Source organism: Gopherus evgoodei, chromosome 6 (assembly GCF_007399415.2).
Source record: "Gopherus evgoodei ecotype Sinaloan lineage chromosome 6, rGopEvg1_v1.p, whole genome shotgun sequence".
NCBI lineage: Eukaryota > Metazoa > Chordata > Testudines > Testudinidae > Gopherus > Gopherus evgoodei.
Window position 1 is genome coordinate 82,700,289 of NC_044327.1, and position 20,081 is coordinate 82,720,369.

Consider the following 20,081-nt stretch of genomic DNA (forward strand, 5'->3'; position numbering starts at 1 on the left):
GGTTAATTTCCACTACAAGTTGCCCACAACCTGGGTTAGGTCGCTGAGATCCAAACAACAAATCGAGTATTACTATAATCTATTAATGAAATTTATAGTGTTGATATTTGGAACTTCTTTCATGAAATTATACAACACCATTTTGCTTCAGATCATTCTGACATTTTTCTAAGCAAAAAAGTTGTGTTTTTAATTTCTAAACAACTTTTTCTTTTGAAATGTGTTAATTGATAGTAAAAAAGTTTTTAAAAATAGACTGAAATCAAAACGAAATATTGTAGTTGTTTCAACCCTTTTTTTTTATTATTTTGGGTTTGTGAATGCGGGGGGGAAGAAAGGAGTTGACATTTGTCCCGGGTCGAGATGAGAAAATGTTTCAAAATAGCAAAACTTTTCCTGGGATGAGAAAACTGTTTCCTACCCAACTTTACTAAGAATGCTTGAAACTAAAGGACTATTGTAACTTCTCTCTCGATGTCCATAGTGGGTAGTGCTCATGTATATGATTCTGAATTCACAGTACTGGGGGCTCACATATCCCATTAGTGTGAATATATGGGAGTAACATACTGTTACTGATAAGTAACATTGTTTCATAGTATGTGTGTCTTCACAAGGTAAAAGGGGGAATCAGCATAAGCTATACTACTATAAAAACTTCTATACATATATAACTGTGTACATACTAGAAGATTTTGCCTGTTAATTATATCAGTATAACTATACCAAAAAAAATTCCTAATATAGGCCTGGTCTACACTGGGGGGAATACCGTAGCTGAAATCGATGTATCTTATTCCAACTTACCTCCCTTCCTCACGGCGCGGGATTGACGGCCGTGTCTCCCTCGTCGACTCCACTACTGCTGCTCACTCTGGTGGAGTTCCGGAGTCAACGGAGAGCACGTTCGGGGATCGATATATCACATCTAGCCGAGACGGGATATATCGATCCCCGATAAATTGATCGCTATCCGCCGATATGGCGGGTAGTTTGGACGTACCCATAGAAAAGGTCTTAAAGACTGTGGTGTAGCCATGGGTTTACCTTGATCTACAAACTTGTGCCTTGTCTTTGTTAGGATTTTACTTTGTATTAGTTAACCTGATGTAAGGACATCCCTCTTCGCCTAGTGAAGACAAGACAGTAACTATATATATTAGATGTAGTATTCTTGTTTAACAACCACAAGAAACTGGATGGCTGTTTTAATTGCATCTTCTTTAGGAAGAATTGCTCTAAGACAGGAGTGGGCAAACTATGGCCTGGGAGCCGCCTCCAGCCCTCCAGACATTTTAATCCATCCCTCAAGCTCCCACCGGGGAGCAGGGTCAGGGGCTTGCCCCACACTGGCATTCCAGCTAGAGAGAAGTGTCAGGGGTTGACCCCACTCTACACATGCCATGGCTCCGCATGACTTGTAGAAGCAGCGATATGTCCCCCCTCTGGCTCCTACGTGTAGGGGCAGCCAGGGGGCTCCGCACACTGCTCCCACCCCAAGTGCAGTTCCCATTGGCCGGGAACCTGCTCCCTGCCTGAGCCCTGATCCTTCTCCCACCCTGCAAACCCCTCGGTCCTAGCCTGGAGCACCCTCCTGCGTCCCCAACCCCACCCCAGAGCCCGCACCCTCAGCCAGAGCCTTCACAGCCCAGCCCCTGCCCCAGCCTGGAGCTCCTTCCTTCATCCTGAACTCCTCATTTCTGGCACCACCCCAGAGCCCACACCCCCAGCCGGAGCCCGCACCCCCTCCCACATCCCAATCCCCAATTTTGTGAGCACTCATGGCCCGCCATACAATTTCCATACCCAGATATGGCCCTCAGGCCAAAAAGTTTTCCCATCCCTGCTCTAAGAATTCTAGAATTTGTTAAATTGCTCAAACATTGCTATCTACACAAACTCTTAATCGTGACAAGATGACAATGATTAATAGAAGATATTTCTATTTAAGAAGGAGGAATTAGACTTTAAATATTGTAATGCTTCTTATCGTAATTAGCAGTGCTGGCAGTTTGACCAGAATCTGACCCCATTTTTTAGATATTATATTTCATTAAATAAACTATATTTAAATGTTCACATCAAAACAATATATTAAACTGTAAATTAAATAACTTTTTTATAATCCATGTTCTCATCTTAAGCACATTTAAGTTCATTTTCCTTTCTGTAGAAGCCTGCACTTGTCTCAGAAGTAAACTAGTCTTTCTTCACATCAGATGTAACTTTACACAGTCAATTTGGTTGGACTGAGGGGCCCATTGCCGCTGGAGTTGCTGAAAATATATGATAGAAGCTTCTACAGTATACACTAGCTAGCTCTAACTAACTGACAGATAGACTAATTAAAAGCCTCCATCTTTCCACACTGATTATAGCTAATTGCTCACTAGAGCTAGAATATAAGGATTAGTGTGAAAATGTCTGATACTTAAAATTCAAACTATTTTCTAAGTAAGCTCACAGACTACATGGAATATGTTGTACAATCGTGCATTTTTTCCTTCATATTTATCTATGGATGACAAACCAGAGAAATCTAAAATCTTGATAATCTTGAATCAGAAAAGCTCTTAAAAGGATAAATTACCATTTTTAATTCACCAAATGAAAGAGTTTGCTTTTTCTTTTCCAGTTCAAAGTGACCTTGAATTTTTTCACAGAGACATTAGCTGTATTAAAATGATGAACAACCCGAAGAAACATAAGAGTAATGGGTTTTGTTTAAAAAGGCAGATAAGTACCTAGTTAAATTTTATAAATACATATAAAGAATTTAATTTAGCACTGAGCAGTTTCTATTCTTTGGTCATTAGCCAGTGACAGATTTTATTTCCAGGACAATGAGTTACTTCTCTCTCTTAGTGGGCTGAAATTAAGGTAATAATCTAGGGAACCTTTATTACTCCAATATTTGATCCCTTTATAGGCAGCAAATAATAAGACAAGAATGAAGTATAGGACCCTAGGGGTCATGTGCGACCATTAATTTTTAAGTAGAACTCTGGAATTTGGCTTGTTAAAGGGAATGAGTGGCCTTCATATTGAACTGAAGGCTCATTAGCATGCACCTGTCCTCAAAAGAGAAAAGATTTCAGAAGCTACAAACTTTGTTTATTTTTCTGACAGACTACAAAAGAGGTCAGGCAGATTTGACCAACACCACGTAGAATTAGCAAGCTCCCTCACTTCCAAATTATTTTTGTGACTTAGTCCTGGCCTGAGTGCAGGGGACTGGACTAGATGATCTCTCAATGTCCCTCCCAGTCCTATGATTCTATGATTTGAAACAGTTAGAGCTGGAGCCAAATTTATGTGGAAGTTAATGGCAGTAATCCTAGGTACCTGAAGAAGAGCTCTGTGTAAAAGCTTGTCTCTCTCACCAGCAGAACTTGGTCCAATGAAAGATATTACAGTACCTAACTCACCCTGTCTCACTAACTATACCAGGATAACTCATGCCCTTGATCCCTTCAGATATGTAGTTGATATGTGAACACTCTAGCTATGTGTAATTTTAAACATTTGTCAGGTCTGTCATGGATCTATGTGCAGAACCCCAAACTCTAGAATGTTATATGGATTTGTGATGCTATAAAAGAAATGTTGTCCCATTAACCAGTAAAGTACATGGAAACACTACAATGTGAAATATACAATGGGGAAAAACTAGGGATGCACCTATGAAACTGAGACACAATCTGGCCCAACTGACATGTCATGCCTGTACAAATTTTATTGTGAAAGGTACTAATGTCGTGCGTGTTATGAGTCACTGAAGTACAAGAACTCTAGATGAAACTCTCACCACTCCCAGACAGTCATTTAGGCAGATTGTGTGGCAAAGCAGTGTTTGCTGGGCAATCAAACATCTCCTCAGATTCAACTGTATTGCAGAACAACTGCACAACAGAAGAGTTGAATGCTCAGGGTCTTCTTTTGATGTGATCCTAGATGAGCGGCTTTGTCTAGCAGGTTTCCCTAGTATAGCCTTCAGGTTGAAGCAGGAACATGGAACAAAAAGAACAAGAGTACGTTTGGCACCTTAGAGACTAGCAAATTTATTTGAGCATAAGCTTTCGTGGGCTACAGCCCACTTCATCGGATGCATAGACTGGAACATACAGCAAGAAGATATTTATACACACAGAGAACATGAAAAGCTGAAAGTACCCATACCAACTGTAAGAGGCTAATTAGTTAAGAGAAGCTATTATCAGCAGAGGAGAAAAACTTTTGAAGTGATAATCAAGATGGCCCATTTCGGATAGTTGACATGAAGGTGTGAGGATACTTTAACATGGGGAAATAGATTCAATTAGTGTAATGACCGAGCCATTCTCAGTCTCTTTTCAAACCTAAGTTAATTGTATTGAAGGCCCGAGAGAACTGATGAAAGGGCAGTGGTGTTTTAATTGAGGATTTTTTGCAAGAGGATTGCCTTTGTGCAGTTTGGGACCATCTCTGGTCAAAGAATCAGGACTGGTGTAATTGTTAGGAATAAACAAATTACACTAAGAGAATATCTTGACACAGTGTAACTGATTTCTGCTTCAACAGGGAACTGACCTGTTTTGCTCTGAAATCTACCTACCTAACAAAAGGGGCAACAGAAGATTGCATCTGGTCAGTTTCCAGAGATGGATTCCAGAGATGGTTCTCCGTTTACGTGCATAGCCTCAACATATGAAATAGCCTGTGTTATGTATTTTGAGTAGACAGCCACATTCTCTGCTCAAAGCATTCATACTACCAATAGAATGTTGGAACAGTTAAACATGTCCAAAGCATTTGTGTTCAAAAGTCAAAATGAGTGGTTTCACCTAAAAAGTGAAAGGTTTCAGCAATGTGTATCACTTATATGCATATTTATGCTAAAAACATGTGTAGCTGTGTGTCAATAACCTAGTCCCAGATTTGAAAAAATCCTGTTTCCTGATTGGTCCTCTGGTCAGGTGCTTCAGGTTACTTTTTTTTCAGGTGAAAGAGACATTAACCCTTAGCTATCTTTTTATGACACGCCCCCCAAATTGCAGACAGTGGGGAAGCTCACTGGCGGCGATTTCCTTCTAGACCTTTAAAATAAACAGATTACTACAACACATGCACCTTTACATATACTACTAAATATATAACTAACAGACTTCTGCATTTTAAGAACACTTTTTAACTACTAGATTCTGGGAAACTCTCACAGGAGAGTGCATCAGCTACTTTGTTAGAAGCTCAGAGATGTGCTGAATTTTAAAATCAAAATCTTGTAGAGCTAAACTCCAACGAAGAAGTTTCTGTTGTTTCCCTTGGCAGTATGAAGCCACTTTAGTGCAGCATGGTCAGTTTGTAGCTGGAAACCGCCGTCCCCAAACATATGGGCATAGCTTTTTTTCAGGGTGTACACAATGGCGTAGCATTCCTTTTCACTGATCTGACCAGTGACCTTTCCCTCTCAGACAGTTTGTTGCTGAGAAACACGACAGGATGGAAGTTGTGATCTGTTGCTTCCTGCATGAGCACTGCTCCTATACCACGCTCAGATGCATCCGTGGTTACTAGGAATGGCTTGTCAAAGTCCGGGGCCCTGAGCACAGCGTCAGACATGAGCGTTGCCTTAAGCTGAGTAAAGGCCTTTTGACACTCATTAGTCCACTTAACTGCATTTGGCTGGGTCTTTTTGGTCAGGTCGGTCAGTGGGGCAGCGATTTGGCTGTAGTGTGGTACAAATCGCCTGTAGTACCCGGCCAAGCCTAAGAAGGATTGGACCTGTTTCTTTGACCTTGGGACAGGCCACTTTTGGATAGCATCCACCTTGGCCTGTAGGGGGTTTATGGTTCCTCAACCCACCTGGTGCCCCAGGTAAGTCACTGTGTTTGGCCTATTTGACACTTTTGGCCTTAACAGTTAGTCCGGCGTGCCTGATGCGCTCAAAGACCTTTTCCAGGTGTTCTAGGTGTTTGGGCCAGGAGTCAGAAAAAATGGCCACATCATCGAGGTAGGCAACTGCATATTCTCCCAGTCCTGCTAGTAGACCATCTACCAGTCTCTGGAAGGTGGCGGGTGCATTTCGAAGGCCGAAAGGAAGGACATTAAATTCATACACCCCCGCATGGGTGACAAATGCTGACCTCTCCTTGGCAGGTTCATCTAGCGGTACTTGCCAGTACCCCTTGGTTAAGTCTATTGTAGAGATGAACTGGGCACGTCCCAACTTCTCCAACTTCTCGGTGCGTGGCATTGGATAGTTGTCCGGACGAGTTACCGCATTTAGCTTACGGTAGTCCACGCAAAAGCGTATTTCCCCATCGGGTTTGGGTACCAGAACCACTGGAGATACCCATGCACTGGTAGATGAGCGGATTATACCCATCTGTAGCATGTTCTGGATCTTCCGTTCTATAGCAGCTTGGGCATGAGGAGACACCCGGTAGGGTGGGGTTTTAATGAGGTGAGCATTACCTGTGTCAATGGAGTGGTATGCCCGTTCAGTCCGTCCTGGGGTGGCTGAGAACAATGGGGCAAAGCTAGTGCACAGCTCCTTGATTTGTCGCCGCTGCAGACGTTCCAGGGTGGTTGAGGGGTTCACCTTTTCCACGCCACCGTCTTTTTTCCCTTCGTAGTAGACACCGTCAGGCCACTTAGCATTATCTCCCTGGACTGTAAACTGACAAACCTGTAAGTTTATGGAATAGAAAGGCTTTAGAGAATTAACATGGTACACTCTAGGCTTTAGTGAGGATTTTGGAAATGCTATGAGGTAGTTTACAGTTCCCAGGCGCTTTTGGACCGTGAATGGCCCTTCCCATGATGCTTCCATCTTATGGGCCTGTTGAGCCTTCAAGACCATAACCTGGTCTCCTACCGTGAAGGAACGTTCTCTGGCATGTCTGTCATACCAGGCCTTTTGTTCTTCCTGAGCATTCTTTAGGTTTTCTCTAGCAAGGGCTAAAGAGTGTCAGAGGGTGCTTTGTAGGTTGCTTACAAAGTCCAGAATGTTAGTTGCTGGAGAAGGCGTAAACCCCTCCCATTGCTGCTTTACCAACTGTAATGGCCCCTTAACCTCGTGACCATACACAAGTTCAAACGGTGAAAACCCTAAACTGGGATGTGGTACAGCCCTGTAGGCAAACAGCAACTGCTGCAACACTAGGCTCCAATTATTGGAGTATTCGTTGACGAATTTACGTATTATGGCCCCCAAAGTTTCATTAAACCTTTTTACCAGGCCATTGGTTTGATGGTGGTACGGGGTGGCAACCAAGTGATTTACCCCCATGAGTTTCCACAGTTTTTGCATGGTCCCTGCCAGGAAATTAGATCCTGAATCTGTAAGGATGTCGGAGGGCCAACCTACCCTGGAAAAAATGTCTGTTAGGGCCAGGCACACAGTTTTAGCCTTGGTGTCATCACCTGCCTTGTAGGTGGGAAATTTCCTGTGCTGTGGAACAATAATTGGCGCAGGGTTGTTAGGGTTGGCTGGCGCATGCACCCCAACTTGCGCTAAGTCCAGTTCATGTTTTTTTTGTTTTTCCTTCTCTTCATTTTCCTTTTGTTGTTTTTCCATTTCTTTTTGTTGTTTTTCCATGTCTCGGCAGTGGGCCACCTCTTCTTCTTCTAGTTTTCTGTGGTGGGCTGCATTTTTAGCATCTTGTTCTCTTTTATGGGCTGCCTGTTTGATCTGTTCTTCTCTTTCTTTCAGTTCCACCTCTTTTTCTCTTTTTTCCAGTTGTCGCCTGTGTTCTGCTTCTTTGCTTTGTTCTTCGGCCACCGTTTTTGCCTTAGAAGTCATGGTTCCTGTTTTCTTGTGTTGGGGTGCCCTCCGGTGTTTATCTTCTGAACTGCAGGCTCTGTTGCCTCCTGGGGTCTGCCTAGCAACAGTGCCTTTTTCCCTTTCTTCCTTTAGCTAATTTTTTCAATGTAAGGTAAACCAGAAAAACCACTTTATTTGCATGTATATAGTGCTGGTATATGACTCCTAATGGGAGTGCTATTGTCCGACAAAAGACCTGTTTGTCACAGCTTAACGGTTTCTTGCTTAATATGCAAGCCACAACTGCCAGAGATAGCAGAAAAAAAAATTCTCTCTGGTTCCTTTTGAAAACCAAACCCTCTCTGCTAAAAAGCCCCTAGCAGAGAAAAGAAAAATATAATATTCCTACTGGCTTCTGGATTCTATCTTTCCCACTACGCTGCACACCATGTCATATCCTAGTCCCAGATTTGAAAAAATCCTGTTTCCTGATTGGTCTTCTGGTCAGGTGCTTCAGGTTACTTTTTTTTCAGGTGAAAGAGACATTAACCCTTAGCTATCTTTTTATGACACTGTGTCACATGTCATGAATGCAATTTATTTAATGTGTTTACTGAAACAAACAATTCACAGGAACTTACTCAGATGTGTAGTCAATAAGGAATTCTTTATCCTCTTGTGATTTGAGACATATTTCATCTAGCTCAGCTCTAAATATGGTAAGATCCAAGACTAGGGAAATCGTATGGGTCTCTGCCATTCTGCACATATGCAGAACATGAATGTACTACACTCATATTACTGTCTGTAATGAGGCTGTCTAAAAGTCCTTTCTCTATTAAAAATACAATTCCAGCAACTTCTTTTTTTTTTTAACTTCTCATAAATGAAACCATGTGGGTAGAAAATTGAAATTTAGCATGGAAAATGGCCCTTATTGAAAGGAAGCATCTTTAAGCTTTCTGGTAAAACTGGTTTTGATATGACCAAGTTAATACTCATTGAAAATAGCACTCTGCATATGTATGGTAGATATTGCAAGAGGTTATTTGCTAAACTAGATAAAAAGGGGTAGCTAAGGAAACAATGAAGCATAGGCATTAAGGGCTAAGGGGGCTGTGCAGTGAAAATTTAATGAAAGTGTACAGTGGGACCCAATATTGATTGTGCGGTTTGTAAGGTGGTTGGGGGGGGGAATGTATGATGATACATTTCATTATTTGAGAAATAGCATGAGCTTCATCTCATTGAAGATTGTCATATTGAAAAGCACACAGGGAGCACTGTCATAACATTTCTTCCCAGAACTGGACTTTAGCGTCCAAAATATGGGTGTTAGCATGAAAACCTCCAAGCTTAGGTACCAGCTTGGACCTGGTATCGCTGCCACCAGCTAAGAATTATACAGTGCCTAGCTCACTGTGGTCTCCCCAAAACCTTCCCTGGGGGACCCCAAGACTCAGATTCCTTGAGTCTCACAACAAAGGGGAATAAACCATTTCCCTTCTTCCTCCTCCCCTCCAGGTGTTCCCTCCCTGGGTTCCTGGAGAGATATACAGAAGCAAGCTCCGTGAATCTAAACAAAGGGATTCTACCCTCCCTGTTTCCAGTCCTGGAAACACGAGTACCGAGAGAGCTAATCTCTCTTCCTCCCTCACCCAGAGGGTATGCAAAGTCAGGCTTAGTAAATCTAACACAAAGAGATTGTCCCCCTGACTTCTTCCTCCCACCAATTCCCTGGTGAGCTGCAGACTCAGTTCCCTGGAATCCCCATTAAAGAAAAACTCCAACAGGTCTTAAAAATAAAGCTTTATATAAAAAGAATGAAAAAAGACATAATATATAGTCTCTGTATCAAGGTGACAATATACAGGGTCAATTGCTTAAAGGAAAAAATGAATAAACAGCCTTATCCAAAAAGAATACAATTTAACACATTCCAGCAACTACACACATGTTAAATACAAAAGAAAAGAATATAAACCTATTATCTTACTATCCTTGTACTTACAACTTGGAAACAGAAGATTAGAAAGCCAGGAGATAGAAAAATCACTCTCAGAGCCAAGAGGGTCAGACCCAAGACAAAGAACAAAGAACTCACACCCAAAACTTCCCTCCACCCAGATGTGAAAAAGTCTTGTTTTCTGACTGGCACTCTGGTCAGGTGTTTCAGGTTCCCTGTGTTAACCCTTTACAGGTAAAAGAACATTAACCCTTAGCTATCTATTTATGACAAGCACAGATAGGATTGTGTGTACAACCTTTAATTTCTCATTTACTGACTTTTGAGTTCTTTAAAGTTCAATATATATGTATGTCGTACTCAGATATATAAGTTCCCAACAAAGTTTTTGGGGTCAGAACTTCACAGAAAGGTATATCCATCCACTAACTCATGCTGCGTATGTACAAATACCTGATTAACACACTCATATTGGGTATTTGTTTGTATAAACTTGAAGCTTGTCACTTATGTCCTGTTTGAGTGCACTGCTATTTATAGAAAAAATAACTTTAAGGCCCAAAACGCATTGGTTTATTAAGAGGTGTCGCATGTGTGAACTTTGTCTGGTGATCTAATGCAACCATTTTCTGCAGCTCTGTGGTTTAAATTAGAACAGGGATTCTCAACCTTTTTCTTTCTGAGCGCTCCCCCCCCACCCCCCGCGGAAACATGCTATAAAAACTCCACAGCCCACCTGTGCCACAATAACTGGTTTTCTGCATATAAAAGCCAGGGCCGGAATTAAGGGGTAGCAAGCTAGGCAATTGCCCAGGGCCCCCATGCCACAGGAAGCACCATGAAACCAAGTTGCTCAGACTTCTGCTTCAACCTCAGGTGGTGGGGCTCAGGGCCCCAGGCTTCAGCCCCATGCACTGGGATTTCAGCTTTTTGCCCTGGGCCCCAGCAAGTCTAACACTGGTCCTACTTGGCAAACACCCTGAAACCTGTTCGCGGCCCCTCAGCAGGCCCCGGACCACTGAGTTTGGACATGGGTTCTCAACTTGGGGAGGGTCTGACCACACTCCATTTCCTAAATGCCTAAAGGTGACAGGGAATCCTGAAATGTTTTCTGTTGCAATATGGGTCACAATATAGAGAAGGTTAAGAATTACTGAGCTAGAACTTCCTTTCTTCACTCCCTGTCAAGTTCAACAAGAGTAGAAAGACACCTCTTCCCTGCAGTACCAAACTCCGGAAGCTCCCAAATAAAATTAGCTAACTACTGCCTTTTGAATTTAATAAAATTTATAACCTACTAGATCAAGCTGTTAGTTCTTATTTACTGACTAAGTCATGCACAGAGAGGGAATTATTTAGACACTAAAACAATTAGATTGTCAATTAGAGGAGTTTTTTAAATGAATTAAGATGAACTGAGAGACATTCTTAACTGGCAGCTGTTACTAAAAGAAAAACAGCTACAGTTCTAAAAGTAGAATGAATTAGTTACTCTCTGAGTTAATTGGATTATTTATTTAAGGCACAATTTTGACCTGCACTATGTGCCTACACAAGGAGAGGGCACAGTTGCTGCTTTACTTCCCTACATAGGCTACCTGTTGCAGGGCAGGGTTACATTGCTGGGGAGGAGGGGAACAATCTTCAGCAGCTGCTATTCTCCTCCATGCAGGTAGGCATGGAATGAGTGAGTAGAGGCAAAGAATAGATGAATCTTCCAGTCTACTACTCTTTTCAAACACAGGGGGAAGAAATCTCTGCCAGGTATATGATAATGCAAATTACTTTTCCCAGAAGAAAAGGAGGAACCTCTGAATCACTGTATGGTCCCTCATTTCCTCCCGGACCAGTACAACTATGCACTGCCCCTTTTCCAGAACTTGTGACAAAGCCACAGTGTAGCCCTTAATTCTGTTGTTGTTTAATGGAACATTTCAAGATTGTAGCATGTGTTTCTGAAACTAGCCAAATCTATATGAGCTTGATTGGATTTGATTGTTAAAATTGCTCTGTTTTGAACACATTTTGCACAATTTGCATTCTTTGCTGAACATATTTTTACTGTCCAAAAATATGTTTCTGATACTAGTATTATCCATATGGCTCTTTAGAGAATGACTGTTTAATTTACAGTGCATGAAACAAATACTTATTACTTCTTAAAGTGTTTTGCTAATGCTGACACTATGTATTTCCCACAGATGTAAACGAATGTGAAGCTGAACCTTGTAAAAATGGTGGCATTTGTACAGATCTTGTTGCCAACTATTCCTGTGAGTGTCCAGGTGAATTTATGGGAAGGAACTGCCAATATAGTAAGTATTGCAATTGTTTTACAAATCTACCTGTTTAAATTCTTTACTCAATGCATTACAGAAACAACCATGTAATAGCATGCAGGATTCCGCTATATCATTAATGTATGAATAAATACAATATTAACAGAAGATGGGCAGATTATGAAGATGGGCAGATGATGGCAGACCTTGGGTGCATTATGCAGTACATGGTCTTTCAACCAACTTGGGGTGTGGACCTCTTAAATATGAACTGAAGGACCAGCTTTTTTAAAGGGACTTCAACTTAGTCTCTAATTTTGCAAGCAAAGGGGTCTACAGCTGTTGTCCTACAATAGGCAAAAGGCAGAGAAATTTGAAAGAGCTGATAGACATAGCCCATAAAAGATATGTGATACTGGAGAGAAATGATAGGTTAAATTTATTTGGCTATGTTTTGGGAGGCTGAGATGATACTTGCAGAGTTTGCAGATTGCTCTGGAACAGTTACTAACATTGACTCAACAGTATTAACAGATTTAATAACTCTTGCTTCCTGTTTTCTTGGTTGCTTAACAACCCCAGACTCTCAACTGTGAAGTGCATCCTAATGTAGAGATTCAGAAAGGCTGAAATTGTGCCAGGAGGACTAAAAACCATCACAAAGTGGTCTCTACCTATTTAGTGTTGACTGTCATGATAGGAGAGCCTCCACACTTGGGTCATATCCTTTTCAAAGGAAAATGATACAGCTACCAGTTAAAAATACGCTTCAGATTAAGGGCTGCACTGTGTGTGTGAGATGGCTCACGTTAATGGAATCCCACTTCAAGCATCACTTATTAGATCGATAGAGTAGAATGTTTTGATTTTCTTGTATCATTAAGTATTATATAAAAATTGTTCATAGATCATTTTACAGGGTACTTACACTTGATAAATGGAATAACTGACAGATTCTTTGGGAATTCATCAAAGGATCATATCTATCTTGTGGGGGGGGGGAGTTATCCTTCTGTGACGTTCCCCTCTGGTGTTTTCTGTGAGGTCACTCCAATCCTCGACTCTGAGAGCCAGCTTTACCCTGCTCCACTGTGAGAACCCCCACTCCTGGGCTGTTCACGCACAGCCTCTAGCTTGTAAGCTGTTCCCAGTTACGTGAGTGAGCACTTCTGGCCAGCTGCTGCTTGGATTGTGTAACCGAATGACACTAGCCAATATCTCCAGTCCTAGACACAACCCTAGGAACCTCCGTCTTGCAGTGTCCAGTTATGCCCGCTGGACGTTGCAAGCTTACAAACTTAGACACTTCTCACCACAGCTGGCTGGTTGCCCTTCAGCCAGGCTCTCCCCTTTGATCAGTGCTTCAGTCTATAGATGGAGGTGGAAGAGACAGAGAGCATGGCAAACATATCTCTCTTTTATCATGTTCTTTCTTCCCTCTTGGTTTTGCCCCCCTCCCTTCAGAGTGAGGTGAGCATTACCTCACTATAGTCCCAAACTGACCAAGGGAAGTGGGGTGACTCACTCAGGAGTACAACAGATCCTTTGCTGCTGCCTAGGCCAGTGTCCTTTGTTCCTGTGAGGCTGGGCTGGGTTTGTCCCATACATGCCCTGATGAGGTGTGAACTGCCCCTCTGCTCCTGGAGAGTTTTGCCTGGGCTTGTTTTACACCATGAAGACATATTTTCAGACTCATAACTATATACATGAAATTACAACCTACAACATTATTATCACCACAATGCTCAGTGCATCATGAGCTTTTCAAAGGAACCCGACATAACAAACTTTGCACTGGATACCACACAATCATATTATAAGGATGAACATGGGGGTGCAAGGTGTTCCCCCTGAGGTACAGAGCATCACACCTTCCTATTTCTTGCAGGATACAAGAATAAAGAACCATCAAATAAATATTTCAGGCCATATAAATGCAATGCCATTTGCTGCTAAAAATTAGACATCATAATTAGATAATAAAGAATGGATTTTTGAAGGAACTGTTGCTTTTTTAGAGACATCACCTTTTATTTGTTTTTGGCTGTCCTTGAGGTCCCAATATGTAGAAGTCAATGGCAAAATTTGGATTAACACCAGAAGAACAGGACTGAAACTTGAGACATACTCACTTGTGTTCTCTCGTGCTGGTTTCAATGGGTCTACTCACATGGCTAAGTGCTCAACAATGTGACTTGCAAGGAAATATCTTGGGAAATTTAAAAGGGTAACTTTGCTGGGTTAGGAAGAATTATAATAATTTGTATCAATTTATTGAGCACAAACTCTTCAAAAGCCTGCGGAGTCACCCTGATGTAGACTTCCAAAAACACATTCATTATGACTTAAATGTGATTTCTAAAGAATGTGCTGGAATTGGTAATGACAGAGATATGTAACAAAAAATTGTTATTCCCAGGATGAGAAAAATGCATACAAATGTGTGTCTGGGTGTGTGTGTGTATGTATGTGAAAGGCTCACAGTCCTGTACTACAAGATTGTGTTCCTTATTCTCCTGGGGGAAAGGGAAGAGAAGTGCTGCCAATAATTTATGTAGGAGGCAAAACCCAATGAGGAATATGAACCAAGTGTGCCAACAGAGAATGCAAAAAGAAATTGGAAAGCAATATAGTTGCTAACATCAGCATTTATACTATGTATAATGTAAAAGAAAAATAAACATTTAGAATATTTGATCATACTACTGTCTGTAACTACCCATAATGCTTCAGGTTACTTTATGGTAACATAAATGGATGGACAGATGGCTAAACATCTGTGCTGACTACAGATGGTTGAATTATCCTTGTTTTGGGAGCTCACCATATCTTCCCTAAGCACTTAAACACGGTTTTAATAACTTTTAGCGTTCGTTTGTGAGCTATAAACATAAACTAGCTTTAGTTCAGTTCATATTAAAACATGGACTCTTAGTAATGTACCAACATTATTATTGTGCACTATAGCAACTCCAAATAGCATCACTGTAGTTAAAGTTGCAAATACCAAATTCTATTATAAAGAGTTTTACTATGTTGTTACATCTAATTATGTAATTACAGGTAGTAATTACACATTCTAATTACATCATTATGCATGTTGACAGTAATTATGTAATTAAATGCTGTTACACTAATTATGTAATTGCATGATTACTGACTAAAAATTACCTCAGACAGCTTAAAGATTTTTTACCTAGATCATAGACTATAAGAAACATAGAAGACAGAGCAGAAAAATACATATTAAGTCATCCAGTCCATTTTCCTGTCAAAGTTGGGCTGTGCTCTAGAGTGCATTTTCTAGTGTTACATCTAGGTTGTCCCAGATAATGGGGCTTCTGCCATTTCCCTGGGAAGATTATTGATGTTAGGAAGTTATTCCTAAATTTTCTTTTTCCTAATTTTCTTTTACCACTCTTAGTTATAGCTTCTTAAATCATTTCTTTCTGTCCTTCATGTTTAACAACTCTTGGATTTGTAGAGACTGTTATTTTATACCCCAGTTCTGCAAACTGCTCAGTATCCATGGAGAGCCCAGTTCACAAATCCCATAAGCTTTTCATGGCAACTGATATGATTGTAGTGGGAGGGGCAGGCTAGGCTGGAGATGAGTTAGTGAGGCAATGCCTGCCCTCAGACTCTTTCTGCTGCTACTGTTGGTAGGAGGGAGTAGCGGAGAACTTTTCAGGGCTCAAACCCTACAGCTGGGTTGGGAAGAACAGACCATGCTTGTGCTATTTTGGTGCAGACGCTGTGGTTGATGTTGAGGAGTTTTATTTGATGTGGTCTGTGGATACGTAGTATGGAGTCAGGAAAAGGGATCAGGCTAGGCTGCAGCCATACTTCTTCATGGCTCCATGGCTTCTTCAAGGCTCTGCTGGACTTACTTCTTATTTAGTATTTTGTTTTCTTTTTTTAAAACACTTTATCCCTTAGTGCGTCTGGATAGTTTTAAACTCATTCTGCTTTTCTGTCTTATTAGCTGCCTTTATTTTTTCCATACAAACTTACCTCCAGATGGTCCTCATTTCTGGAAGGTGTTGGGGAGGAAAGACAGCAACAGAGTAACATGGAGTGGGAAGGCTCTGAAAGCTTCACAAAGATGTATGATAGCTCTGTAGTATGCTTATTCCCTCCTCCCCTCCCCCCAGGAACCCTCTGTGTGAGCCTATCTATGTGATCTCCCTGGAGTTGGAGCTCTAGATGATTTTTAGGGTTGTACTTAGAGAGCAATCACTGTCTACAAGAGGGGTCAGCAACCTTTCAGAAGTGGTGTGCCGAGGCGTCATTTATTCACTCTAATTTAAGGTTTCACTTGCCAGTAATACATTTTAATGTTTTTAAAAGGTCTCTTTCTATAAATCTATAATATGTAACTAACCTATTGTTGTATGTAAAGTAGATAAGATTTTTAAAATGTTTAAGAAGCTTCATTTAAAATTAAATTAAAATGCAGAGCCCCCAGACCAGTGGCCAGAACTCAGGCAGTGTGAGTGCCACTGAAAATCAGCTCATGTGTCACCTTTGGCACGCAGGCTATAGGTTTCCTACTCCTGGTGTACAGCATATTCTCTAAAGACTCCATTGGTATTTTTTGGAAATCTATTCAATAGTTAATGCTGCTCAGATTATTATTAACATTATTTCTGTGCCTGTACCCCTTTCAAGAAAGGAGTTCTGTACTATTGTATGTGGAGAACCATGTTGCCCATGCAAATGAAAAGGTTGAGAAGCATCATGGAGAGAGAGCCAGCTCCACACAGGTAGACCCTAGAATTTAAAGAATTTGCCTGCAAATGCTCCATCTTCACAGGATTCAAAGGCTGAGCCCCATTCTGTTCTATGAACTTTAAACCTCTACCATTTTGATTGCATCTTACTCACTAGATTTCTTAATTCCTCATTGTTTGGTTTCCTGACATCTAGTGCCCTCACAGTGCTTCATTCTTTGAACCCATTTCTTGCTTCTATGCTGCATTCTAGTAATTAATGGTCACTAGCTTCATTAAAGCTTTTCTATTAGTTCAAATTCTCCATAAGGAAGGAGCAGCTCCAGTTCCTTAGGTTGGAATCTCTCGTTTTCTGGATCACAAAGTTGTCTTACAGGCAATTGAGAATCTCTTTTAATTCATGTTTGGCTGTTTTTGTTACCTAACACACATCCATATAGCGAAAACCTCCAATGAGCACTCAGTTTGCAGCTTTCAACACCTTGGAAGTTGGACCACACAGTTTGCCCTTTTTCTCCTTCAGTTGTGATAGTCTGCAGCAGGTGCTTCTGATACTTTTTTCTTTTTGCTCTTTATTCTTTGTGTTCTCACCTAAAGAATTTCACTAGTGTGCTGTTACACTTACTGACTAAAACTATTGCAAATCTCCCACAGCCTTCAGTGGGAGAAGGACAAGCCCCCATCATTGCAAATATTTTCTACATATGCTGCCACTCTTTCACTTTCTCATATTTTTCTGTCTGTTGATAGATTACTTTCATGTATATTGGCATTCCATTTAGGAGAATCATCCCACCCAACTTAGCAGATCTTAACATCCATTATTTAGTGTCAGTTCTGATTTGTGTTGCTTGTTTCCCATGCTTCTAGTGTTTGTGGAGAGAGGTCCAATGTTTAAATGGGAATTTTAGTTTTGCCTTGAACTCAGAAACAAAACAAGATTAAACTCTCAGAATCTGATATTGAAACAAAGTCCTCAGTCAGATGCCTCTGGGTACATTTTTACCATGCTGCTTTTGAACACTACAGAAATATCTCACTTTTGAAAATTAATTCCTCGGTACCTTAAAGTAATTAGGCAGTAAAGGATAGAATTTTACTGAGACATCTGATAGAGACTCATTGTAAATTATTCAGACAGGCCCCCAGGACCTGATCACACATTTTACACATTTAATTAGCTCTTTGCTACATGAGAGCCACTCATTTAATAATATCACTGAGGCACGCACTAACAGGGTAGTAGCTTTCAAGTTGTGTAAATACTCCTATTATAAAGTAAATTCCATTTTTAAGCATCTATAATTTGGTTATCAAATTTCATTTCAGATTGAAGTTTCTCAGGAGAGGATATTCTCTCAAGCTATATTTTCCAACCCAACTCCTGGCCTGATCCTCCATACCCATTGATCTCGTGCTTTGTGGAGCCCCTTTAATTCACTTTTACACTGTTGGAGGAAACATGTATTTGGGTAGCAATTGCCTCCCAACCTGAATTCTGGTATATCCCAGTCTGCTTACTGAACAGGAGGAACAGCATGGCCCTGAATTTGCTAAGTCACTTTTCTATACCCTTACTGACATTTGATTATATATGCCATCCTCTGTCGATGTAGTAAGAACTTTCATGTGGATGTTTACTATGTGGTTTGTTCTATGCCAATGCAAGTTTAAGATATTTTCTAAACCCAAAAGAGCCATTACAGTATACAGAGTTATTTTTAAAATTGCCTAAATATGCACTTTAACAGCTTTGTCTAGTCACATTCTTTATGTTCTTATTTTATAAATTGCAAGTAAAGACTTGGTAATATAAAAAGAAATAAGCCAGAATACAGCTATAGGTTACACAACTGTAAGAATATAAGAATGGCCACACTGGGTCAGACCAGTGGTCCATCTAGCCCACTATCCTGTCTTCTGGCCTGTGCCAAATACTTCAGAAAGAATTAACAGAACAGGGCAATTTCAAGTGATCCATCCCTTGTCATCCAGACCCAACATCTGACAGTTCGAGGTATAGGGACCACCATCACCACCTGACCATCTTGGCTAATGACTTGTGAAACTCATTGCTATGGGATATTGTGAAGGCCAAAAGTATAACTGGGTTCAAAAAAGAATTAGTTAAATTCATGGAAGGGGGGAAGGGATAGTTCAGTGGTTTGAGCATAGGCCTGTCAAACCCAGGCTTGAGAGTTCAATCCTTAAGGGGGCTACTTAAGGATCAGAGACAAAATCAGTACTTGGTCCCACTAGTGAAGGCAGGGGGCTGGACTTGATGACCCTCAGGCTCCCTTCCAGTTCTATGAGATAGGTATACATCCACCAATGGCTGACTGTGCATTATGTGAAGAAGTATTTTCTTAAGTTTGTTTTAAACTGCTGCCTATTCATTTTATTGGGTAACCCCTGGTTCTTGTGTAGGTGAAGGGGTAAGTAACACTTTCCTCATCTCTTTCTCCACATCATTCACAATTTTATAGACCCCTATCATTTCCTCCCTTAGTCATCTCTTTTCTAAGCTGAACAGTCCCAGTCTTTTAATCTCTCCTCATGTGGAAGTAATTCCATACCCTTAATCATTTTTGTTACCCTTTTCTGCACCTTTTCCAGTTCCAATACATCTCTTTTGAGATAGGGTGACTCATACAGTGTTCAAAGTATGGATGCACATTGATTATTACAACATCAGAAAACTAGAAAAGATGGAAAAGTATCTTCAGTGAAAGTATTAATGAATAGAAAGACAAAAGAAGAGAAACAAAGGCCTGTTCTACACTACCTGTTTATACCGATTTTAGCAGCGTTAAACCGATTTAACGCTGCACTCGTCCACACTACGATGCCCTTTAAATCGCTATAAAGGGCTCTTTAAATCGGTTTCTGTACTCCTCCTCAACAAGAGGAGTAGCGCTAAAATCGGTATTATCATATCAGATTAGGGTTAGTGTGGCCGCAAATCGATGGTATTGGCCTCCGGGCCATATCCCACAGTGCACCACTAACCGGTCTGGACAGCTATCTGAACTCGGATGCACTGGCCAGGTAGACAGGAAAAGCCCCGCAAACTTTTGAATTGCATTTCCTGTTTGGCCAGCGTGGAGCTCTGATCAGCACAGGTGACCACACAGAGCTCATCAGCACAGGTAACAATGCAGTCTCCTGAGAATAGAAAAAGAGCACCAGCATGGACCGCACGGGAGGTACTGGATCTGATCGCTATATGGGGAGAGGATCCAGTGCTAACAGAACTCTGTTCAAAAAGACGAAATGAAAAAACTTTTGAAAAAATTTCCAAGACCATGATGGAGAGAGGCCACACCAGGGACTCAGTGCAGTGCATAGTGAAAGTGAAG

General features: G+C 41.1%; 1 protein-coding gene across 2 annotated transcripts in view; it reads left to right on the top strand.

Moving 5' to 3' along the window:
• EDIL3 (EGF like repeats and discoidin domains 3) overlaps positions 1-20,081 on the top strand; it is a 442,715-nt gene that overhangs the window by 234,324 nt on the left and 188,310 nt on the right. For both annotated transcript variants that reach the window (XM_030567391.1, XM_030567392.1), the window contains one exon: positions 11,912-12,025. In XM_030567391.1, the coding sequence (XP_030423251.1) occupies positions 11,912-12,025 (114 nt within the window). The remainder of the gene's footprint in view (positions 1-11,911; positions 12,026-20,081) is intronic.